Raw genomic sequence first — 26,036 nt, 5'->3', positions numbered from 1 at the left:
GTGTTCTTTTCTCATTATGACTTTTTCAGGATTGAATAATAAAGACTGCACCTGTTTTCAATTAGTAGTATAGAAGGGAAAATTTTGGTACAGCTTTTTGTTTATCATGTTCATGATCTTTGTTTATGCCTCATTTGCTGGGATCTCAAATGCATCGCCTGAAGAGTAAATACCATGGTGTAATCATAAGACTCTTTCAAACTTAATGATTTTTTTGGAGGCTTACTTTTCATAACTCCCCTTGCTATCTGAGGGAGAGAACTTGAGAATTGTAATCCTATTAACATTTTAAAGAAATAATAATTAAAAAGAAGCTCTTTCTTTCCCTTGAGCAAGACAATTTCCCTGTCTCTTGACTTTGCTTGCCTTTTGATTTATGGGTAACTTGGTCTTTCTTTTCACTGACTTTGTGTTTTATAAGCTTTTCTTCTTTTTTTTTTTTTTTCCCTTCATTCTTTCTACAAACAAGCTTACAGGGGATGGAGTCCAGTATCTCTTCTCTTGTTTCTTGGTTTTACATGTGAAATGTCTCCGGAAACTCTTTGAATGAAGTTGGCCCTGCTTTCAGTGTGCATGTGTGTTGCGGTGGGAGGTGTGTGTTTGGAGCCAGCTGTGACCTCCAAAGGTTCCTTCCATTCTAAATTAATTAGATTCTGTGTAATCTGTCAATTAAGGCCACTTATTTGTCTGTGCTAGAGTTGATTGAAGCTCATCTCTGCAATACAAGGTGTCTTTTTATCCTGTATTTGGGCTTCCTTATCCTTCTTTCTACCTCACCTGCTTACATGTACACCTCTGGCAGGCTAACTCCTCAGTGCTCTTAACACTGCCACCTCTTCAAACAACCAACTCTTGGTCTGTGGTCTCTACCATAGCTTCATCTTTTTGTATAATTCACACCCACCTGAGCCCCTCTCTCCTCTCGCAGTGATTGCTGGGGAAAAGATCTCCATCTTCCCTGTCACTTAGATCTGTAATTTCAGCTCTTTCTGGATCCTTTTATTCAAACTGTCTAAATCTTGAAGATTGTCTCTGTATTAAAATCTCTAAAATACTTTGTGCAGCTGAAGCATGTATCCTCGCTCTCATCTTCAAAACTGAAACACTCTCTTCCCTATCCTTGACAAAAGTAGTCTTGTTCACATCTATTCCAAGCACTCAAGAAATGATTTTTTCTTAGCCTGTCACTCTAACTCTGTCATCCATCTTAGTGCATCTGCACTGATTTATCTGCTGTCTAATGGAGTAAGAAAGGTACCTTTACATCTGATAGATTGCACGGCAAAGATAATTTACAGCCCTTAACAAAGGACTTGTTTCATAGGTTGTCAGACCAAGGAGAAGTGTAGGTTCTAAAATCTGCCTTATGTGAAGCATTGTTTCTGAGACAGTCTCAGCACTGATATTTCTGATTTCATTAATAGCAGTGTTCTGTAAGGAGCCTGTCTCTTGTGTAACCAAATTACTTATGGAGTTGGAAGGGAAGTCAGGGTTTCAAATTGTATGTGGAAGTTCGTTTTACTTGAAAGTCAGCTACACTGCTTCTGTGTTGTGCCACAGTTTACCTTCACTTGATAAGCAGTTTGCAGCATTTTGTGCTAATGCCAGATTCTCAGTGGCTCAGAGATGTGCATGTGCAGTAATGACATGGCCCACAGCAAAGTGTCAGTTGCATCAGTCCTGCTGTATGTGGTCTTTGACATATCTACTGGCATTACAACTATATGCAGGATTTCTTGCGATGTAATACAACTTGCAGTGTTCTTACCTGCTAAAAATAGCCAGTTGAAATGTTTTTAAAATCAATCAACTTCCAGTTTTGTCTTCTGTATGTGTTTCTACAGATTTTGTAAGTGATAGAATCTTAATCTCACAGTACTAATGTGTAGGAAAAGAGCATTAATTGTTCTGGTCTAGCCGAAGAATGAGAAATTACAGATGACAGAAAGGTTTCAGGAGTGATTGACAGCGCAAGCATTCTGATTATCTTCAGCTTTCAGTGACTTCTCCTTCCCTCTCTCTCCTCATGAATTATCAAACTAATGTAGATAGAAATGGAATATCAGATCAGAATTCGGAGACTGGTCGTGTGATGCCATTTTGAATTTCATATATCAGGGTGATGTTACTATAGTGATAGAGGTAGGGGCACGAAGAACTATGCATATAACCATTTATAAAGCTGGTGTTTAAAACGATTTAGAATGTGCTGATGCACTAGAAAGATTTGTTGTTCAAGGACCTAAATGAGGAAATGGTTGTGTTTCTGTGCAAGAATGTGTGATAGCTGCTTTAAGCAGCACTAAGAATATTGAATTCTTTGCTCTGCTGTTATTCCCTAGGTGTGGTATTTTTGTTTGGCAAAGTTTGGATTGAATCGGCAAACACCTATGTCAGCTGTTGTGTGACGGTGAAAAATATTGAGAGAACTGTTTATCTACTGCCACGTGAAACAGTAAGTATATCTTTTAAGCATGTCAAACATAAGTACCTTTCATTCTGATTATGGCAGGTTATGAGTTCTAGTAGTGTGTTTACGGGAACCGTTGTCTGTAGTCTGATGTCGGAGGTAAAGCAATGTGCAATGTGTACATGGTATGTCACGTGAGATGCAGAATAGAGTGTTGCTGCTTTCCCCCGACCCTAACTATCAAGTGCAAACAAATTGTTATGTTTGGATTTGCTGCTCACAGAGTAAAAATGTCTTGAAGCATTATTAGAAAACTTCAGAGTTTTCTCAACACTCTGTTTCAATTAATATTTTTAAATACAGGTTTTCCTGGCTGATTGCATTGTAGTATTCCCTTAGAGAGGAAATAAATGGTTTATAATATCAAAGCAAAATTCAACTTATTGGTCCTGTCAGCTGGCATTTTTGTTTAATTTGTGAAACTTGACTCCTTTTTATTTATTTATTTGTTTGTTTGTTTTTAGGAAATTGATCTGTCTACTGGGAAAGAGACAGAGACTCCGGTAACAATAATGAGTGTCTTCAAGGAATTTAATGACTGCATTTCACCCAAATATAAGATTATGAAGTTCAAATCCAAGGTTTGTGTATAAGCATGCTATTTGGTCACTTTCTGTTAGGTCTGAAAGGTGCGAAGTCTGTTGATAAGCTATCCAGTGGGAGAGGTTGTGCGGAAATGCAAATATCAGATCTTAGTGTCAAAGTTTAAATTGACAGTGTTTTGTTCAGCAGATAGATCAGTACACTGGGATTAGACTGTATTTACATTTGACCAAATGTCATATTGAGATTTATCTGTTTGCATGTTTTATCTTCTCACACTGGCAGATTTATCTTTTTAATGTGTGCTCTTTGGGGCAGGGATTGTTGTAGTGAGCTTATACAAGAGTTAACATGTTGTGAAGATTGTCATCTGGTCTTGAAACTTAAGCTGGTCTGGCCTTACAGTTGTGTGCAACAGTTCTGCGGTTTTATTACTGCTGTGCTCCTTTTGCTCAATAAATCCTCAAAAGAACATTGAAAAATAGAATGTTGCTGTAATGGAAAATTTGCATGTACAATAATACTTGTCATAACTGCAGGAGAAGAGCTGATACTGCTGTTAGTGTTGCAGATTTGGACCAAATTAGGTTGTTAGTGTGAGAAAGCTTGCTCGTTCATCTATGTGTAGTATCTGTCTCGACAATGCAGGGAGAGAGGGCAAAGGTGGAGAGTTTGTGTGTGGAGAAGGGTAGCTAATTGGAAGAAAAGATTTCTTCAAAATGAAGTGCTCAGAAGCTTCTCTGTTTCTTTAAGTAACGTCATTAGTCTGGTAAAACTGGCTTTTGTTGTAATTACTGGTGGCATGGAATTAAGTGTAACTTGTCCTAGGCTAGTGAACTTGTGACTTGATAAGATTCATTCCGGGATAGTTGATCAGCAGTTGGGATGGCAAGTAAAAATATAGCAAGTATGAAATTTAACAGTTTATAAGTGAGGGGAAGTAAAAACAAGTAATTCAGGATGGAAGGGACCTCGGGATGTCATGTAATCCGAAGCTGGAGTACTTCGGGAAGTTTAGGCTGGTGAGGTGAAAATGTCAGCAGTGCTTCTGAAGTGGCAAATTTGTGTAAGAAATGACATCTCAGCAATATGTAGCTTAGTGTGCTATTTACATCATTTAGGGAAAATTCATTAGAATGTTGTAAAACATCTTTTATTTTTTTCTCTTTTTTTTCTTAAATTTCTGATCCAAATTTAGCTCTTTCAGTTCTTTCACTGTTACTTTTCATATATATTTGATCATAACTTACTTGTTTTTTGTGAAAATTGGAAAGGGGTGAATTTAACAATTGGTAAAAAGTTTGTAATAGCTCATTATTCAAAGACCCTTTCAGGAATGAGAATCAAATCCTCATTAAAAGATGTTGAAAACACTTGTATTCCAGAAAGGAAAAGAGGGGAAAAGGCCTTTGAAAAGATGCAGATCTACTAAAAAAAAAAAGTTTTAGGAAGCTACTATATGTTTCATTGTACTCAGGAAAAAAAAGTATGGATGAGGTAACAGAATAATATTGTTTAATTATCAGTGATGGCTTTAGAAATTGAGGTAAGCCACATACAGAAAGCATTCAAACTGTTATTTCTGATGTTAGTTCAAAGCTTGTCAAATGTTTGCTGATTTTTTTTTTTTTTTTTTTAATAGAGCTTGGGATGAAAGACCTGACTATTGTCTGGAGTTGACTGCAGTGCATCTGGGATTCTTGGGCGTAGTACAGGAGTGATCCCTAGCAGGGATAGGGAAGTAGCAGCACTAAGGCATTGTTCAGGTCAGACAGAGAAGATGGCAGGAGGGAGGATGAGACAAAAGGAAAATACTTATAGCAGAGACAGAAAAAGCTTTACTCTTAGACAGAAAGAGCTTTATTTTTTTTTCCAGCCTAGTAAAGTAGAGAATAACGGGAGGAGTTATTATGGAATTACTGGGGTTGTCCCATTACTTCATCCCCTTCTGCTTTTGTTCCTCTCTGAGAGCCCTCAGTTTACCTGGTTATATACCTTATTATTCTGTTTTTCTTAAGGAGTCACTGTGTTTATTTTCCTTGCAGTCAGGCCACCAGAGCTGTCATGTTATATATTCTTTCCATCTGTGTTTCCACGTGGCTGTGCTGGGCTCTCAGATGGAAATGGTGCTTGCATTCAGCTGGTGAACACTCCAAAAAAGTTAACTCCGCACAGTTGTGACTGTATGGGGTTAAGAGTTCACACTGTAGAAGAGCTCCCCTCTTCTGCGATGTGCAGCCACTGTTCCTGTTAACTACTGTACTGTAAGGGTTGGTGTTTTTGAAAGGTTTTTGGAAAGGCTGATGGCAGTATTTGTCAGGTGAGTGGAAGGCTCATGACTGATGTGTTCAGGGTAATACGCAGCAGTTGTGTCTCAGTTCTGGCATAGTACTTTGGCACTTGGAGAAACTTGTGTTCTTCCATTAGCTGTGAATTAGAAAGGTAACTAGTGTACCTATGATGTGCCCAAAGTGATTTTTGTTCAGAATATCAATTTTTGTGACGATGTGGAGAGCCCCTATTAATACTCTGAGACAAGTTGTTCTCGGGGTGTGCGCATGCGCCTGTGGCGGCCCTGCCGGCACCAAACTTTGTCACTGTGAACAGATACACTTAAGCCGTATCACTTCCTCCTGCACCTGCTGCTAATTGCAGCTTCAGTGGGTTGCACTGCTGCCAAGTTAGCAAGTCTTCACAAATCAATTTGAAAGCAGCCTTATACTCCACTTAGAAACTTAGCAGCTAATCACTGCTGCTCATTTCTGCTCTCTGAAGGGCCACTTGAAGGGCAGATTACTCTGCAGCAAAGCATTCATTCACTGCAGTTATGACCAGAGGCTTGTGTAATTGAGCTGAGCTCTGTGGAATGAAGCAGATGAATCACTGCAGCATACTATTTTTACACTGCGTTCAGCTTGCGTTTGCAACAAGAACTTGTTTGAAGCCTGAGAGGTTTAAAAAAAAAAGTAGTATGTGCTAAAAGCAATTTACAGCCCTCTGTGACGTTATGGCTGGGATGCGCTGCTGGTGTGAGGTGCTGCTTTGGCTAAACTGTTCAGATCTGCATTTGAATGCTACTTCCTTACACTGTTCTGACCTCAGAGTGATGCTGTTGGGCCAAGTTATGTTACTGCTTTCTGCTTCTGTGGGAATGTTCTAGCATAGTTATGGTGTAACACAATTGAGTAGCATGGATGTGTAACAGCGGTGCAGATGGCCTGTGAAGCATTACAGGGCAGAGCAGAGCATTTCAGGAAGTACCATAGCATCACTGAACAGGATATTGTCATTGTTTGGAAAATGGAGGTAATTTTTCTTGGAAACTGGCAAACTGAGCATGTTGTGAAGTTGTTATTGTTCTCAGAGAAAGCGGAAGTGATACTTGACTTTCAGTAAAGTTGCACAGGGCTTGATACTGCTTTAACTGTCTCTGTGTTACACGTAAACAAACTGACTACTTTCTAGTAAAACCTGAGTCAATCAAACTGAAAAATAAAATGTTGTCAGAGAAAGTGTAATAAAGTAAACAGCTCTTGGGTCCCTCTCTGAAGTGCCTGCATGTTAAAGAACAGAGTATGGAAGGAGAAACTGTGTGCAGTTACGGGTCTGCTCACTGGGATCGTGGATACATGGTGGGACAAGGTCTGGTAAAGAAGATGGGCTGGGATGGTGAGGGGGCAGTTCCTGCTCGAGGTGCTGGGCCAGGGTTAGAGGGCAGGCCAGTGGGGTGACATCATGGTGGGTATCTGCTATAGGCTGCTTGATGGAGGAAGTAGAAGATGAGGCCTATGGATGAGTGGAAGAAACCTCACTTTTGCCAGTCCTGTTCCTTATGGAGGGTTTTAACAGCCACACTGTCTGCTCTAGGGATGGTGCAGCAGGGCTCAAGCTACGCAGGAGGTTTCTGGAATGTAGCGTTGACAACTTCTGAACACAGCTGATTGGGGACCTTATGAGGGGAGACACTGGACTGGGCCTGGTTCCTACAAGCAAGGAAGAACTGGATGGCAACGTGAAGTTCAGGGGCAGCTTTGGCTGCAGTGTACAAGAGTTGGTGAAGTTCAGGATCATGAGAGGGGGAGGAAAAAAGCAAAAATCAGGATTATAATCCTGGTCTTCTGGAGAGCAGACTCTGGCCTGCTTGGGTACCTGTTGGGACAAATCCTATAGACAGTGTCCTTTGACATTGGAGAGATTGATTTGGAGAGAATAAGGGTTCAGAAGAGCTCGTTCAGAATAAGGGTTCAGAAGAACTTGTTTACTTTTCAAGGATCACCTTCTCTGTGCTCAAGAATGATCCATCCTCACAAGCAGGGAGTCAAGCAAAGGCGGTAGGTGTCCTCCATGGATGAACCAGGAACTTCTGAATAAATTCAGACGGGAAAAGGAAGCATGCAAGAGGTGACAGTAGGTTCAGGTGGCCCAGGAGGAATGTGCAGGCAACCTGCAAGTGTGCATTAGGAAGGCCAAAGCCCATCTGGAGATGAACCTGGTAAGGAAGGCAAAGGGCAACAAGAAAGACTTAGAACACTTGGACTGGACAGATACAGGTCCCTGGGATGTGATGGGATGCACCCATGAATGAGGAGGGAGCTGGCCAATTCCACCGTGAGGCCATTCTTGGTTATCTTTGAGAGGTCATGATGATCAGGGGAGTCTCCTGAGGACTGAAGAAAGGAAGTGTCACTGGTAGCCTCAAGGTGAGCAAGATGTTGACCTCCAGAGGTCCCCACCAACCTCAGCCATCCTGTGAAGGATTATCCGGGGAAGCACAGGCTGGTCCAGCCTCACTGCAGTCCCTGGAAGAAGAACAAAGTACTTGGGAATGCTCTGAGTGGATTTACAAAGGGGAAACGGGGCTTAACAAAGCTGCAGCCTTCTGCAAAGAGGTGACTGGCTTGGTGGATGAGGGAAGAGCAGTGGGTGTTTGCCTTGACTTGAGTAAGGTGCTCAGCCCTGTCTCCCATCCCGGCCTCCAAGACAATCTGATGAAGCATGGGCTTACTGTATGCTTTTTGATTTGTAATGGTTAGTATACTTGTAAATGAATCCTGTAGAAACTGTTCATGCTGAGAAGACCAGTGGAACTGAAACAGTTGTACTGTCTTCAGATGGTTACAATGAAAGAAAGTTGCAAAAGTGGTAATACATGCTCCAAATCCTTGATATTTGAAATGTGTTTTGGTTAGCCTTTATTTCATAACTCTTCTTATTGGACAGAATTAATTTTCAATTGGGAGTTATTGGAAAAATGATAATATCTTTCTTTTATATAGAAAGTGGAAAAATATTATGCTTTTGAGATCCCGGATGTTCCAGCAAAGTCAGAATACTTAGAAGTTAAGTATTCGGTAAGTATAATTTGTGCGATGAAAGAATGTAACCTGCTTTCCTACCCACTTAATATATATATATATATATATTTTAATTTAAAGAAAAGGACTTGACCCTTAGTAGCTAGTGGCTGTACCTGTGTTGAGGTGTGTAGGTAGTTGGTCATTGTTTATATTTTTTTCTTTTTAAAAAGGGGGGGGGGGGGGTTATTGATGAAGGATGTTTACTATTCCCCAAGTTTAGAGATTAATACCTAAGCTTGTGGCTTTTTTTCTTCCCCTTTGGCTACTTGCTAGTCCTTAACAAAAATAGTTATTTATCAGGATGACTAATACATGTTGATTTGTCAGTGTTAGCTGTATCTGTGTAAATAAGTCCTGAGAGGGGAAAAAATGCATCTTAAAACTACTATATTCCTCCTGCCTTCTTCCCCAGTTATAATTTGCTTATTGTATATGTACATTCCAAGTATTTTTACATTGCCTTGTCTTGCTACTAGATCACGTAACCAGCCAAACAGCCCTTTAGCTGTGCTGGGTCAGGGCCTGAAGTGCTGTCAGATGTTTCAAATTACTTGCTACCTTTGAATGTGTTGTCGAATCCATGTGTATAGCTGGCATCTTTGCTTATATGGCTTTTGCAAATAGCAGCTGGATGAGCAGATCTTCAGTTGAAGAGCTGTAAAATCGAGCAGCAAAGATGGGAAAAAGATCCCATGAGAATATCAGTAGCTACTCTTAATTAGCAGAAATACTTGACTTGCTTTCAAATGTAGGACTCGGCAGTTGTAAACCATTTTGGCCAGTTGCTGAGTTAATATGTTTTTAAACCATTTTTATGCTGCTTTAGCACCTCAAACTAGCATCCCATAGAGATTTGCTATCTGTCCTAAATCTTTCTTTAGCTGTGCAGAAACACTTTATCCAGCTTTAATCATCGGTCATACAAATACTGTAACTATCTAATTAAGTTTCTGTATTAAAATGGTCATTGAGCACTGTTGTAGTCTTGCCTGATGATAATACTTCTCTTGCATCCAGTATGGATGAAGAACATTTGCCTCGGTGCATTTTTATATTAGTGTCCTGATTTTAGGTACTTATGCACCTATTAAGTAGGGTCAATAGTGTAATTTCATGAATTACCATAAGGTATTACAGACTAAGGCTTTGCCTGTGGGAAATTACTGTGATTTCAGATATTCTCTGGTTTTGTTAAGGTGTCGTCTGAATGTAGTGTGTCAACATGACTGTGGTGTGAAATGACTGACTGCTTTTTATTACTTGTTAGGCTGAATACCCTCGGCTGCCCCAAGATCTGAAAGGAGAAACGTTCTCACATGTATTCGGAACGAACACTTCCAGCCTGGAACTCCTCTTGATGAGCAGGAAGATCAAAGGACCATGCTGGTTGGAAATAAAAAATCCACGTATGGTGCTTTGCTTGTGAAATTCCTGTTTGTTGAAAAATGTGCATAACTATAGATTCTGAGGAAAAATTTAAGGTCTACTGATAAATTCCCATCTTGCAAATTAATTTTGTAATTTTTCTGTGCAGTTTTCATTACCTAGTACAAACTGTAGCATTTTTGTCCTATTTTAGAACTGTCCCTATAAAGTTGCACACTGTGTAGATCAGGTTATAGCTTTGAATGGCAGTGAGAGGGAACTGCAGTCCATAGAAGCTGCTCTTTGGTGCATACCCTAAAGCAATTTATATAATGTATAAAGCAATATAGTGAGATAGTTAAAAGTTACTTTCCTAGAAGTGTACTCCTTTTTCTTCTCTTAGTAATTTAGATTTTCAGGGAAAAAAAAACAAAAAACAAAAAACATCTTTTTAAGCACAAACCACTGATAGATGGCTTTTTTTTTTTTTTTTTTTTTTTTTTCTCCTGCACTAGGGAAAGATTGTGGTGTGGAGCCTTTGTGTTTGAAATCCTTTTTGCCTCTTGATTGTGGCGTGCTACTAACAGGTGGCTATGCTGCCTTACTTTGCTTTGGTTGGAGATAATCGTTTGGCATGTGCTGTGTATTCCCAGGAACATGGGGATGTGTTAATCATACTGGACAAAATCTTTCTGAGGCACTTTAAATATAGTATTGACAGTATTGAATACTGATAGGATAATTTTCCTTTTCAACACCTAGCTCATACAAAGCAGACACCAGTAAGAATTTTGGGCTGCAATAGGCAAATTGTACCTCTCCATACCTGAGAGATTTAGAATAAGCATGTCACCAACCATTCAATGAGCCTCCTATGGCTTCTCCAAAGAGTGTCATCACTAATCATAACGAAGCTGTCTGTGCAGTTTGAGTGTCAGTGTTGGGTTTCCAGAAAGGTGTCAAATAGTTTTGCAGGGAGTAAGATAACCGCATCTACCAACAGTTGTCTTCAAAAGGTTAATCCCTCAGAAATGTAGCCTCTGCTTCCTTGTAACTGCCTATACAGAGTTACCTCATCAGCATCTTTTGTGAATGAGCATTTTATTTATTCCTTAAGTAAGGAACGACAGGCCAAAATAATCAAATGATAATTGGTGGTTAACATGTCCTTTTTTTTCATCTACCCATTTATCTGTTTTCTGTTTTTTATTTTTTCGTTGCCTGCACGTTAGGGAAATTAATCCACATCTAAATGCATCTGCCTAAACTTCAGATATATAACTGTGATGTGTGAATTGGGAATCGAGTAGACTTGGGGCTTCTAGGCTGTTAACAGGAGAGAAAGAACATCTTGGCCTAGATACAAATCTTCCCCCTCTTTTTTTGGTATTAAAGAGCCCATGGTGTGACTAGGCTTCTGACTGGTGAATGAGGGCCTTGGGAGTCCCCAAAATTTTGGCAGGATTAATCTGGATCTTGGACTATTTCACAAGAGCAAAACACTGAAGGAACACACTCTTTATGATGGTACTGCTAGAGAAGTCTTACCTGTGATTCCCAGAAGAATGAATTTGGTTCGTGTTGTTTCCTTAGAGCCCTCGAGTCAGTCAGTCAGCTGGTGTAAGATAGAGGCAGTGGCCTTGAAGCCTGCTTTGGTGAACGTGGTTAAAGATCTTCTTCCTCCTCCTCCACTTGTGGTCATGTCCCTCAGCATAAAGACCACCCAGAACCCTCAAACTCACCAGAATGTGGTAAGTAATCTGCTCTTGATTTTGGTTTGGTGTTCTTTCGTTCTTTGTACTGCACTATTTTTTTTTGTAAAGGAGAGAACTTGGGAGAACTTCATCTTATAAACCATGTCTGAATATATATGCTACTGAATAACCTTACTGTGCTGCAAGCATTTCAAAGAAACATTTACTAGAGGTCACTAGCATAGATCAAACTCTGGGTTCAGTGAGGCTGTTGGTGATCGTTTATTGCGACAGTAGATCCTTCATATTTTTTAAGCCCTCTATTTTGTCTATTATGCATAGTAATTATGAATCAGACTGTCCCAGAACAGCTGCTAATGGATTTTTTTTAAATTATTATTTTGCAGACTTGAGTGTTACATGTCCTAGGTAAAATTACCAAGGTGTTTCTACAGCCTGTCTTTTTTGTCTTCTGTTGGGTTTTCTTGACCAATGTATAGGGAGTCAGGGCTTCTGCCAGCAAAACAAGCAGAAGGATCAGTAGAGCAATAGTTTCTAAACACTGAAACTTGGCTTTTTGGCAATCTTTACAGCTTGCTCAAGGGCAGTCATTAGTAGGGGGAGGCTTCTGCATGTCTTGCCCTGCCTACATCTCCCCTGCATTTTGTAGGTAATCCCTTTAACCATGAGGTGTGTTCAGACTCAGAACAAAGTTTGATAAAAGCAGAGTTTTGTGAAAAACGAATGATTACTCATGTCAAAGTTCTGAGATAATCTTTAGGAGTAAGTGTCAGGGTGGGGAAGAAATGGTCATTGATAGAGATCACGTGCATGATGGTGTGTATTTTGTACCTCCTTGGTCTAGATTGTGGCTGTTGCAGCTCTGATTCATCAGAAATTTCCTTTGGATAAAGCTCCACCTCAGCCTCCTTTTCAGACACATTTCTGTGGTATGTACTTGGAACAAGGTTATGAGTAGAAAACCGCTTCTTTCAGAGTGGGGTGGGATTTTTATTTTTTTTTGGCTTCACTTTGTCACTCCGGCAATAGTGGATTAAAATAGGTAAGTGATAAACTTGACTCTCAGGCAGTCTTTTCTCCTTATTTACTGGATAGTGACTTTTTATTGAAAACTTGATTGCAAATCTCAGTTTGAGGTGATGTGAAGTAACCTTGCTCTATGTGGTTCCTATTTTTTTGTTTGTTTTACTTAATCATGTGTTTTCTTGAATGATGTTTTTCACCCATGAGTTTAGACCATTTTCTTTACTGTCAGTTATTTTTTCAGTTCAGTTCTTCTCAATAGAACTTCATTAAAACTTGACGTGTTTATTTTTCTAAACAAGCTTCTTAAAAGAGAAAATCTCTTGCAGTATGGTCAGCTAAATTTTGAGATTTGGACCCTAGCAGGAGGTAATAAAGAAATTTGAATGCTTGTGAGAGGAAGTTCTTAAAAAGCTGTGAACGATGGTTTTAATCTCCATTGATAACCCAAAATATGACTGACTGACTAGAATTATTTTAACTTTTTTGATTGCTCTGTTACCTTAAAGGCATGCATGCATACAAGGTCTACCCAGAATTCAGAAGTGATTAAAGTGTCTTTATACAAAAGTGGCCTGTTAGGTTAGTAGTTCTTGCAAAGAGGGAATCTAGGTGAGATGTTCCTGGTTTCACATCTCATCAGTTATTGTCCCAGAGCAGTTTTTTAAAAGAATTTGTAAACTTCAGAACTCTAGATTTGTAGTAGGCAGCTTGCAGTAACTCAGTTCTTTTTGTTGCTTTTCTTTGCTGGTCTTTTAATTATACCAGCCAGATCAGTGACAGGTGAGGAGACCGATAATGAAGATCCTATGTAAAAAGCCTTAAAAGGTTGTAGCTGTCATCTGGTAGAAATGACTTCTTTAATAAAAAGAATTTTGTGGCTTAAACTTGACGTTAAAGGCAAGTATTCACATAAGGCTAGCTTTTTAGGATTAGGAGTCAGTTTTCCTTAGCTCCCTTTGTTGTGGATGGATGCTTACAGAGAATACAATGAAGAACATGTATGTAAAAGCAAATATAATTTCTTTTGCAGTTGTTTCCAAACCGAATGATTGCATTTTTCCTTATGACTTCAAGGAAGCTATTAAAAAGAAGGTAATTTCATTTTGTTAGCCCTCTGACTGTAGTACTTCAAAATATGAACATCATGTTTCTTTGGGTGAGTTGTAAGAGATATACACAAAGGAATGGCATGATTATTTCATTCGTTTTCCACTCTGCAAACCTAAATCCACGTATTTATTTTATCGCTTCTATAAAGAGAGGTGTATGCTTTACGCAAGTCAGTACTGCTGCTAGTAGTGCTCTAAAGATAGATGGGGTGTTAGACAAAAGAGTTTGAAAGGTTTTGCAAAGAGGCTAAAATTAATTTTTATTATACATGAGTATGCACTTGTAATAAGCCAGGAGAATTTTTCTTCTTGGACAGTAAAGTCTCAAAATTTACCCTTTCTAAAGGGCAACGGGAGGGTTGACAGAATAATAGAGTAACCTGTTTTTGTTTTTCCTCTGTTTCTGTATGATCTTAAGCCTACGAGAGAAGGATGTACATGGAGCATTTTCCTGGTGTGCTTGATTCTTAGGAGGCTCTTAAAATATCACTAGACACCTGCATACAAAAGCAAAATGGAAAAAAGCCTCTGAGAAAAGCTTTCTATGTCTATGTGAATGAGAACAAAAAGCCTTGAATTATAGAAGGAAAGGGAGAACTCTGTGGTGCTTTATTATTGTCTTGTAACTAGTAGGGGAGAGGAGATGTTTCCATTTTAAACTTATTGGGTCATTGAAATCAGGTGCTCTCTTGCTCCTTTTAGAATGCTAAAATAGAAATAGCTGCAACAGAGAGAACACTGCTGGGATTTTTCCTTGCGAAGATTCACAAAATTGACCCAGATGTTGTTGTGGTGAGTAGTTCTGAGACTTTGAGAGTTAAATTAAAGCATATTGTTGGTTGGTCAGCTTTGTTCTTTTTCCTTTGTCCCATTTTAGGTTTTTTCTTTTTCTAATGTTTATCTCAGACTGCCTCATGAATTGAATTTGCTTATAAGACAGCAAGTATACTTTGGTACAAAGGTGATGCAGAATTTTCCCTGACAGCTTTTTATACATCCTTTTATTTCCAACAATATTTGAAATAGGCAGTTTTTCCATAGCATTTGAAATAAGTATTTTTTTCTTAACTCAGAAAGACACAAGCAACAAAAACCCTTGTGATTTCCCAGAAAAATGGGAGCTCTTTGTATACAGAGTCTGTTTCAGTTTAGATGCTCATATAATTTGTATCACCATTTACATTGTGTTTACACTATAAATCAAAATGATGACCTTTACAAAACCATGGGATCTATGCAAAGCTTTGTGATGAGCATTCTTTTGTTTTCTACTGTATTGGCAGCTGAGAATTTATTATAATTACTCATTTTCTTTTTTGTTATGTTTAATTAGCATACAATCCTGAATTTAATGAAATTTTGAAGACAAATTGAAGTAATCTGAGGCTGTTTATATACAGCTTCGAATTCTATTGTAGGCATATACAAATAATTGAAACAGGTGTTGAGAATAGGATGAAATGAGCGGTCAGATTCCTGATGCGATCCAGCTCACTGTGCCTGGTATCCAGTATTGACCCTACAAGCCCAGCTTCTTGGTGGTTGTGGTAGGGATCAGTGCACTGCAGCCAGTGTTTTTAAATTTGGGATGCCATTAATGGGGGTGTGAGAGCTCTGACCTTAAGAACAGCAGAGCTGTGTTAGTGTGATTTAATTTGCACCTGGAATAATGAGTGCCAGTGAAGTAAATGATAGTATAGGTAGAGGACCACTCTATTACAGCTGTAGAGCTTCTGATGATTTTAAGCAGCTTTTTCTATAGAACCGTATTGTACCTCACAGATGGATCTGCAATGGTAAACCTGCAGTTCCTGGTGACTGACTGGTCTGTATAGACTCCTGTTCATCAGGGTAGCATTTGGCTTTCAGCTGAGGTTACAAGCCAGTGTCATCGATGTCCTTAGCACTGTTAAAACTTGAAAAACATTGCTGGAGTACTCTGCTGTGTAAATGTTGAGTGACAGGTCTTCCTGTCTGGATTTAACAGCAGTGCCTAACCGTAGTGTTAAAGGAAATAAAGTTACATAATTTTGACATCAATATGGAGACATTCATGGATGGAGAGGAAGGGAATTGCTCGTAGCTAACCTTACATGTTGTATAGAGAATGTAATCTTTTTCTAGAAAGCTTTTAAATCTTAACCTCTCTTATGGAAGCATAAAGCTGAATTGTGTGTGTTATGAGCCAGATACAGAGCTGTTGTTGCTCTTCTGCTGAACAGCATTGTTAGTGTTGAGACTAATGAGTACTGTTGATGAACATTCTCTTAGAAAGTGCTTTCCATGAGGGAGATAATGCCATCAATTAGATGAAAAAATCACAAAGGGCAAAGGAATACCGACTGTGTGAAAGTAAGTCTTTTAATTTGCATTTGTTGTAACCTTTTTTTGTTATTTTTTCTGCTGCAAGGGTCATAATATTTATGGATTTGATCTGGAAGTGCTGCTTCAAAGAATTAATGTGTGCAAAGTCCCTCATTGGTCCAAGATAGGTCGATTGAGGAGGTCCAACATGCCAAAGCTTGGGGTAATAAGATTGCTCAAGTCTTTTAAGACCCTTTATGTTGCATATGATTAAAATTGAATTAATTTTGTTGAAGAATTGTAAATGTGACACTGATGTATTTTGACTGTTGGTCATGCTAGATTTCATGTGTCCCGGATCAGAAATGATGAGTGTTTATATGACTTCTATTACAGTAATAAGCTAAACTGATTTTCAAGTTAGGCTAATTTAGTTTACGGATTTCAAGTAGATGATGGTAATGACAGATTAATTGCAATAGTCTTTATTGTAACTGTCTTTGTCTGCTATAACTGTAAAATGAGAAAATGTAATTTGGATTGATTGGTGAATCATCCCATGGAGAACTGCTAGGTTAATAATTCTGTAGTTCTCAGCATGTATTTGTTCAGAGGACATTGTGTGAAGCTCAGAATATTGAAGTTCAGAGCCTGACTGTGCTTGTCTATTCCTGTCCTTCCTAGAGGCTGAGCTGAGTAATTTTTTTTTGTGGTTCTTTGACTTTTTGGTTCTGCTGTTACTATAAAAAAAAAAATCATTGAACCAAAACAAACAAACAAAAAATCTATACCCGTATTCTCATCGGGAACTGTTCTAATTATTAAAAGAAAAAAAAAATCAATACGGCTTTCACAATGGTTTAAGAATTAAGGATGTAACTAGTAATGAGAGTGAAGTATCTACTTCTTAACTTCTATGTGCACTGAAGAACACCATAAATTCATTTAGGGTGTGATTAAGAAGGCTGGGTATTTCAATGGTAGATGGCTTGACCAAGTCCTGTACGCATGTATTTTGGGTATATGTTCTTTGTTAAAAATTTGTATGTTTCATTTCTTTTTCCCCTCTACTTGTCTGATGTGGCAAAGGGTCGAGGAGGGTTTGGTGAAAGGAATGCTGCATGTGGCCGGATGATCTGTGATGTAGAAATTTCAGCTAAAGAATTAATTCGTTGCAAGAGTTACCATTTGTCTGAACTGGTCCATCAGATTCTGAAAACGGAGAAGGTAACAATCCTACCAGAGGAAATTCTAAATATGTACAGGTATGTTGCTGACTGGTGTTTTTAATCTTTCGCTGGAAAGTATAGGTGCCATTTTGTTTCCTGTTATATGACTTTGTACTTCCTTATTTCATTGGTCATGGGAACACTCTCTTAACGTATTGGTGTTGGAAAAATAAAATACTATCTTAACAGTATTTTATAATGTTAATTATTCATAAAGACAAGCTGCTGGCGTTGGTCGCTTTATGTGTGATGCAAATTGATTTGTGAAAGCATTGGTTTAAATACACTAATAGGATGTGCAAACTTGTTTATTTATTTTTTATTTTTAATTAAAAGCTAATAAATAAAATTGCTGCTTAATTGAACACTAATGGCCTAAAAGTACTATGTGAGTTGTGTACCATTTACAGGGCTTATGTACTGCAGACTATATAGGAGCTTGATTTTACTTTAACAGGCCATTCCACTTCTTTTTCTAGTGATTCTCCTCACTTAATGTTCATGCTGGAAAACACCTGGACAGATGCCAAGTTCATTCTCCAGATCATGTGTGAGCTGAATGTTCTGCCACTGGCCCTGCAGATCACAAACATCTCTGGGAATGTCATGGTACATTTTTATAACATTCTTCCCACCTCTGTTCTACCACAAATACAGTTCTGTGTTTTCTTTGACTGCTAGTTTAAATTTACCATCCCTAACTCAGAATATATGATACTGTACGTTTTTTTGCTGTGGTGAGCGTGAGAGTTGGATGTAGTTAAGTAATAATGTAAGATTTCCATAAGGATACCGCATTTGAGTTTTGTCCGTGCTAATGATACAACATAATAGTAACGCCAGGTGAATTTACAGTAGATGAAAGACATTTTTAGTCTGTTTTTGCTTGTCAATGTTTGTTTTCAGTGCTTTGCTATAAAGTTCTTTTTTTCTTCCCCACTCTATAGTCAAGGACAATGATGGGAGGACGATCTGAGCGTAACGAGTTCTTGTTGCTTCATGCATTTTATGAAAAAGACTACATAGTGCCAGACAAACAAACTTTCAAAAAGCCTATACATAAGTTGGTGAGTCCAGTTTTTCTATTTTTGAGAATTTTTATTAAAAAGAAAAGAAAATCTGTTGCATATTACTGTTCTTTGAGAACATATAAAACACAAACACAGCCTGTTTTAGATGTAACTTAACTTTACAGCTTATGGTTAATGGAAAAAAAAGGCTTTTGCTGAGTTGACAATGAAGACATGTTTGTTTTAAAGAGATGTTGCATCACCTTTCTCGTTGTGTTGTGGATCTATGGAAACTCAGTTGCTCTTTTAGTTTTAAACTGAAATAAGCCAAGCACTTGGCTTTGTAAGGAAATATTACAGAAGAAGATAGGCTATGTTGCTTAATAGATGTACACTTGTTCTACAATTAAGAAAATCCATTTTATTGAACTGTATTTCAAGTATGATCTGTAAGGTAGATGACTTGAGATTATGGGTAAAAGATCCAAGGATGTTTAAGAAAAATCGTCTGGATAATGTCATTGTAAATATGTTTACAGAAATATCTGTGATTGCTAGTAAACAAATTCGAATTTCAGAATGCATTTCTTTCACTATTGTTTGCTTTTTAGTTTTACTTTTAAATAAGTTCAACAGCAAATTCCAAAGCAATAAATTTTGTTGATTGTATTATTGCATCAAAGCAGTGCTTGAATTTTAAATGATTTGGAATAGCATTAAACACCTGGAACCAAAATTCTTACTGTAATTAAATTGCAAAATACTTTTTAGGTCAATAATAATGTTTGTTTAATTGAAGCCTACCTATTGTACTTCCAAAAACTACGCTTTGATTTTAAGTGTACGACAGCACCTCTTTGTGGGTCACAGGTTGATTTTTTTTTTTTTCTTGGTGTTGACTCTTACAGTCATCCAGAAAATACACAGCAGTGCTATGTTGAACGATGACAGTTCCTTAAGTCTTTGTAATCTCCTGTGGTCAGTTTGTTCCCATAGGAGTTGGCTTGTATGCTCTCTTCAGATGTAGAGAGCTTTCATAAGGATCATGATGAAAATACCATGTTTTGCGTGTATTTAAAAGGAACTGTTTGCAGTGGCTCCCAATTTCATTTGCCAAAATTAACTCCTCCAAAAGTATTGAAATGTTGGAGACTAGATAATGACTTTTTAAAATGCCAAATATAGGTGGATGAAGATGAAGATTTTGAAGATCAGAACAAATCAAAGATAGGGAAAAAGAAAGCAGCATATGCTGGGGGCTTAGTCTTGGATCCCAAAGTCGGTAAGATGTGCCAATTTCATTTCTTCTGTGAAGTGAGATACAGGTAGGTTATATCAATGCAATGGGAAATCTTTGTATCTTGTGGGAGTTTGGTGCGGGTTTGTTGTTTCCTTTTGGATACGATAAAATTCCCATCATGTAATTACTAACTCTGGGGAAGCTTTTTTCTTAACTTTTTGTAAGGAAATTAAGCTCTTGAGGGATTAGGGTAGTGTATCTACATAATCTTCTAATGGACACGTAAGTTTTCTTTCAGTTTCTCCTCTATGTGGGGAAAACTGTACAAGTGTCCTATAGTAACACAGAAGGTATCTGTTCAACTCTGATGAGTTAATAGGGTTGGATCGTTCCACTTCTGACAGCTGTCTGCAATGGCTAGTGGTACATCTCAACAGCTACTCTAAGGGATTTAATGTATTATGTCACTTAAATGTTAACTGTGGAGTTGAAGTCCTTAGTGAGACTTAGTAATTGTGCCTTTTGTTTTTAACTTTGTTGCAGGTTTTTATGACAAGTTTATTTTGCTTCTGGACTTCAACAGTTTGTACCCATCAATTATTCAGGAGTTTAACATCTGCTTTACCACAGTGCAGCGAGTGTCATCAGAAGCACAAAAAAGGGCAGAGGTTTGTGTGCTGTAACTTGTGACTGTCTTAAGTTCAGTGTGTTTTCTGTGAATTAGCTTTTTAAGAAACTTTTCTCTTTCACTTTTTTTTTTTTTTTTTTTTTTACTATTTTTCTCCTCACACTTAGTAAAGTGATTCTTGTTTAAAGATGCATCATGGTAAGTTGTGGTTTGGGGTTTTGTGAGTAGTATATCTGTCGTCTTCCCTTCAATAATACCTTAATATCTTTCTAAATCTATCTTTTCTAGTTTGGTACCTCATGAAACAAGATTTTTAGTCAAGTTCCATTGGTCCTTTTCAGTCCCACATCCTCCTAGCAATTTCAGAGACCCTTGGCCAATTTTTTAAAGTTAAGTCAACATAGAATTCATGCAAACATGCCTGAATGGAGGAGACACAACTCTCATGCTTGGAGAAGGAGTGCAATAAAGCTCAGCCTTTATTAGATAGCAGGGGAACTGTGTGTGTGTCTTGGGGATGTCTGTCAGGGAGTGCTCCTGAGACTCTCAGCTGCAGGATCAGCTTTGTTGATATCACACTTTAATAAAGCATTGAAGCATATTAAAGGCAACTGAAAAACAGCCTGAAGGTGTTGTTCCTTGTACTGTTTCCTTAGCAGCTGTGTTGGTCATGGCCTGTCCATGGCTGCTTGTTCTCCTTCCCTCAGCTGTGCTGGCGCAGTTGGTGGTGGAGCTGTGCTGTAAACTGAAGCAGTGAGCTGGTCAGGGCTAAAGGTTAAACTTGAGGCTTTTATTTTTAACTGGGATCAGCTCGCTAGTTGGAATTAGTGTGTTGTCCTTAAGTAGTTATGAGTCTTATAACAACTAAAATGTCAGTACCACAGCAGAAATGAGGAGAAAAGTATGTGGAGCTCTTTCATTAAGTTTCCCCAAACTTCCTGTGGATTTATCCTTCTTTCTTAAGCGTGCTTCAAAACAGGTCTTTTTGATTTCTTTTTGATTTCTATCATGGCATGATATTTAATCAAACTTTAGTGTTGTTTCTTGTTACCTTTCTTTCTAGGCTGCTTGCTGTACTAGACTACCAACCTCATAGTCTCTCTATTACTCTTTGTGTATTTCTCTCTCTTCCATTATACTTTAAATATATTTTCATTTTTTTAATGACCAATCACTGCTTCAGTTACATTAAAAGGAAGAATGTGTGCTTTCTGTTAGGTTGTTGTTTTGCTGTACTGGAGTTGCTTGGGGTAGAGTTTTCAGTCTGTTGTTACTGTCAATTTCTCTTTTGTCAATTACCTTATTCAAAGGATCACTTCCACAGATCGTGTGCTCCCTTTTACAGTTCAGAATACCAAAAATACTTATAAGAGAATTAAAAAAAAGGTATTATTTCAGCAGGGAAAGGATGGCTTGTGTGTGCTTTTATTTATGTTTTTGTACCTATCTCTTTCACACACTTACATGTGTATGTTTTTGTGTATAAATACATACATATAAATATATACTAAAATAAGTAAATAAAAATCTCCCTGCTACTGGTCCATGTCTCTGCTGGGTTTCCTCCAGACAGAAAACAGCTTAGTTCCCGTCCCCCAGCAGGGACCAAGTAGTATAGTTAAATACCACAAAAAAACCCTCTCACGCCTATTGTTCTAAGCTGCACTTTGAGTGCTCTTGCAGGAGCACATATAAGCTGTTTGGTTTTTGTGTGTGTCCTTTTCTCCTCCCCATGCTTTTCACTTTATGCATTAAAATGTAACTCAAGAAAAAAAAGATAAGCAGCGGTGATCATTTAACAGGTTGAAGAAGAGGAAGAAATTCCAGAGCTTCCGGACCCATCTCTGGAAATGGGAATTTTGCCGAAGGAAATCAGGAAACTGGTGGAGAGAAGGCGCCAAGTTAAGCAGTTAATGAAACAGCCAGACTTAAATCCTGATCTTTATTTACAGGTGTGTTTTATAGAACTCCTTTGATTTTTTTTTTTCTTCCCACTCCCCTTAAGTGCGCTGATCAGCCTTGCAGAATAGGGATGATTAGTAGTGAGCAGTGATTGTAATGTGCTTTACTTGGAGCCCGTCATTGCTGCAGACTATATAAAAAGCTGTGAATGTAATTGTGAAGATTGAGTTCTGTTCTCTGTTGGCTATGGTCATATCATTTTTGCTGGTTGTGTTTCTTTTCAGTATGATATCAGACAGAAAGCTTTGAAACTCACTGCTAACAGTATGTATGGCTGCCTGGGATTTTCCTACAGCAGATTCTATGCCAAGCCTTTGGCTGCTTTGGTGACCCATAAAGGGAGAGAGGTAAGTCATTAAACAGGTTGTGAACACACGTACGTAAAAGTGAATTTGAGCTATCTAGTTTTCAATGAATTAGAGAGTGGTCTTTACTTGTTTTCAGACCTGATTTTGATTCCATAACTGTAGTGTTTTATCTTCCTTGTACTGCAGAAGAAAAAAAAAAATCTGGTGTCTGGAAAAGAATCAGATAAATGTCTCAGACTATGACAAGCTGAAGCTGTAGCTTCAGCTAGAGGTGTATTTTGAATTAAACTTCTATGGTTTCAACAGACTGGATTATGGTGACAAAAAAATCATGTCTGCTTTCACGTTTTCCATGAATTTCTAGTTCAGCTTGATGGTTCGGTCTTTGATTCAGTGGTACATGTCAGCTTGGGTGATCCTGTCTTTGGCCAATCTGACCTGTGCCCTGGTATGTTGAGTTTGCTGAAAATGTGAATTTACTGACAGGACTACCTAGTCCCTTGGTGCCAGTGTATTAGGGCCTTGTTTTCAAAAACTGGTTGTACCTTAGAATGAAGCTTTGCATTAGCCTCAAGAGGCCGGATTTTTTTAAGAGACTCTTTTTACTTTATAGGCAAAACTACTCTTCCCATTGATTAGGATGGTAGCTGAATGTAGACCACATCAGTTGGGGAAAAAAAAATCATTTCAAATCCAAAGCATACCACTCCTATACTGTGTCTTAAACCACAGTTTTTTTCATGGTGCTGCTTGTGAGTTTTATTAAAAGAGAATACCAAGCAGTAATCTGCAAAGGTCTAGGGAATGAATGTGACAGTGTGTTTGGTCAACCTTTTAGTTCATTTAGTTTCCTCCAAGAGGGAGGTGGATGAGTTGATCTTGGTGTTCAGAGGCATGTACTCCTTGTGACTTAAGGGCTCTCCTTGCTGGAGGTCCATTTACAGCTTACAGCTAGTGTCCATAAGTGTGTTTTTTTTCTGATAACACATCGTTATTTTTCAAAGGAGTCCCATCTGAGCAGTTCTCTAGAGGCAATCCCACATCTGCTGTCCTCCCAGGATTTATGTAACCAGTATGCTTAACCTTATACACGTGTTTAACTAGGAAATAATTTCCACCTTTGATAACAGTAAATGAGTTATGCAGCATGTGAATTCTGACGTTGACATTTCCTGTAAGGAAATAGTGGTGTGTATGTTGTTTTTTTTTAAGATTCTGATGTATTTGTCTACAAAGTTGTCATGAAAAGCAGCTGAATGTCATGTAGTTTATATTTTCTAGCAGTGTTTTACAAGTCATGAATTTTACTTTTTTTTTCATGATCTCCATTAGTCATATTGAGCACGTGTCACAGACTAGGTGTCGTATAGATACCAGAGCTTTTGGCTTCTGTGTTAAAAGGAAAAATACTTTGTAGTTGCACAAACAGTTTATTCTCCGTTGTCTGTGACTTACCAGTTATGAGATAGTAGTGCATCAAATTCTGGTGTTCTGCATTACAGAATTGTACCAACACAGAATGGTTTGGGTTGGCAGGGACCTTAAAGTCTGCCTGGTTCCAACCCCCTGCCATGGGCAGGGACGCCTCCTGCTAGACTGGGTTGCCCAAAGCGCCATCCAACCTAGGTGTTCCAAAGTAGTGGCAAAATGGGTTACTGTGTGGTGGGAAATCTTGAAAGAGTTGGTAGGTAATGCTTTGAGACACTTATTTTCACATGCTTGATGTTTGGTTAAGAAGGATTTCATACCTCTAAAATTCTGGTGGTGCTGGGCCTCAGATTGCTTTCTGCTTGCTTTGCACACGTTTGCACGTATGGTTCTGAGTTTGAGGAAGAACTTGATGCTTTGACACACTGTTGCCTGCAAATGTGTTGTCTTCAGTGCAGTTCTGAAAGTACCTCTGTGATAGGAGGCTGCTGGGAGCACAGCACAGAGGTGCTGTGGAGGTTGGCGGGAGCCAGGCTTCAAGTGACAGCACCAGTGCTGGAATCAATGGAGCGTTATTGTTGTGGTAAGGTCTCTTCTGGTACAGTACCTCCTGTAGGGCTAAAGTTTTTAGTTTAAAGATTTTTTAGTGTTCTTTGAAGTAGGTTAGTACTTGTTATTCTGGATACTGTGGAGATAACAAATTTTTGAGAACTTCAGAATTTTCAGAACAATCTGTAGCTTTGTACTTCTGTGCAAGTATGATTGATTCTGAAAGTTCCTTATTTCTAGTACTTTTTTCATAAAAGATGACACGAAATGACCCCTTAGCGTTCTATTTTTGTAAGTTGGAATATTTAATCTAGAAAGATGTTACTCTGTAACTTCTAGTTTTTTCATTCACAGGTTTCCTCTTACCAGTAAATGCTAATATAGAATAGGTGAATGTTAAGTATCAGGAGATTTGGCTCTTCTGTATGAAAAGGTAAATTAAAAAATAACTATCGAAGAAAAAATGTGAATGTTCTAAACTTTAATGGCCATTTATAATGATCAATAATCAGTAGCTCTTTGATTCTTTTATTCTTTATTTTTTGGTGAGGACCTGGTAAATGCAGGTAGGTTTGCAGATGTCTCTAATGTATATGTCTAAGTGGGAAAAGTACTGTATAGGATGAAAAGTGAAATTAATATTTCTTTTATAAAATTATAGTTCAATTGTAAGTCTTAACAGAATAACTTAAAGCAGAGAATGTACATTTCAAATTGAAGTTCTTGAAGTTCACCATAGCATTAAGTTTTAGCATAGGTGATGGAGAATAAATGTTGATTTTGATGAACTGCTGCTTTCTAATTGTGTGACTGAAGACCTCTTAGCTATAGGAAGGCTGGGTGTTTTGTATTACCTCTCATGGACAGAAACTTTATGTGGTTTGGCTGTGCCAATGCATCAAATGTAGTGGAATGACCACGGAGTTCCTTCTGATGACTAAAACTTCTTGTGATTATACGTTGCCATTTTAAGAACTTCTTTTAAGCTGTGTTAGTGTATGACGTGTTCACATTATGTAATGGCAGAATTATTAAATACAACAAGAAAAGTGCCATTTATAAAGTCAGATCACAGCGCTAGGACAGTGTAATCTGTAAACCTTGGACAAAATTTCCCCTAAGAGCTCAGTTCTCATCAGTCAACCTTAGTGAGATATGTGATAGTGCTTGAACTTTATTTACCTTGTAACATGCACCAGAAACATACCAACGTCTTAAAACTCTGGTCATACATAGGCTGAGTGTAGGAGAGCAATTAGTGTGCCTCATCCCATAGAAGGAGGTACGTTTCATCTGGGTAGTGTAGTAATGGAAGGGATTTTTCACTAGATGGCGATAGAGACCTTGATATCATTAATCAATTAAGGCTTTCATTTTTGTCACAGTGTTTTAAACATTGACTATATGATTTTTTTTTTTTTTTCAGATGGGTCTTCCGTGTTTGTTTATTTATTCGATTGTGGGTAATCTCCAGCAGGGAAGGTGGGGCATATCAGTGTGAAATTTCTCTGAACTTAATATATTGTATATCAAAGGTAGACAGGTCAATTATCAGTATATTTTGGAAGAAAAAAATGAGCAAAAGTTTAGGATGGGGGAGTTAAAACCATAGCTCGGATCCATTTTACCTTCTTGGAAGAACTAAATGTTTTCCTATTTTGATTGTTAGAAACGTCTCAGTTCTTGTTCTTATAACAAATTTAAAGATAAAAATTTATTTCTGCATTTGCAATCCAAATGTTGCGTTATTGATCTAGAGTGATTAGAAGGATTCATTAGCAGGATTCTGGACT

At 38.1% G+C, this 26,036-nt stretch overlaps 1 protein-coding gene and 1 non-coding gene across 4 annotated transcripts in view; both read left to right on the top strand.

The window, feature by feature from the left end:
• POLA1 (DNA polymerase alpha 1, catalytic subunit) overlaps window positions 1-26,036 on the top strand; it is a 201,225-nt gene that overhangs the window by 9,746 nt on the left and 165,443 nt on the right. For all 3 annotated transcript variants that reach the window (XM_035329060.1, XM_035336749.1, XM_035344475.1), the window contains exons 11-26: window positions 2,343-2,455; window positions 2,935-3,051; window positions 8,290-8,364; window positions 9,638-9,776; window positions 11,329-11,486; window positions 12,295-12,379; window positions 13,507-13,568; window positions 14,288-14,377; window positions 15,996-16,112; window positions 16,979-17,154; window positions 17,598-17,727; window positions 18,066-18,185; window positions 19,314-19,410; window positions 19,912-20,036; window positions 21,799-21,948; window positions 22,183-22,305. In XM_035329060.1, the coding sequence (XP_035184951.1) occupies window positions 2,343-2,455; window positions 2,935-3,051; window positions 8,290-8,364; window positions 9,638-9,776; window positions 11,329-11,486; window positions 12,295-12,379; window positions 13,507-13,568; window positions 14,288-14,377; window positions 15,996-16,112; window positions 16,979-17,154; window positions 17,598-17,727; window positions 18,066-18,185; window positions 19,314-19,410; window positions 19,912-20,036; window positions 21,799-21,948; window positions 22,183-22,305 (1,877 nt within the window). The remainder of the gene's footprint in view (window positions 1-2,342; window positions 2,456-2,934; window positions 3,052-8,289; window positions 8,365-9,637; window positions 9,777-11,328; window positions 11,487-12,294; window positions 12,380-13,506; window positions 13,569-14,287; window positions 14,378-15,995; window positions 16,113-16,978; window positions 17,155-17,597; window positions 17,728-18,065; window positions 18,186-19,313; window positions 19,411-19,911; window positions 20,037-21,798; window positions 21,949-22,182; window positions 22,306-26,036) is intronic.
• On the top strand, window positions 19,644-19,774 carry LOC118161007. Its single transcript, XR_004747819.1, has one exon.

This window comes from Oxyura jamaicensis, chromosome 1 (assembly GCF_011077185.1).
Source record: "Oxyura jamaicensis isolate SHBP4307 breed ruddy duck chromosome 1, BPBGC_Ojam_1.0, whole genome shotgun sequence".
NCBI lineage: Eukaryota > Metazoa > Chordata > Aves > Anseriformes > Anatidae > Oxyura > Oxyura jamaicensis.
The sequence above is the reverse complement of the archived record's forward strand: the minus strand, read 5'-3'. Positions and strand labels throughout refer to the sequence as shown.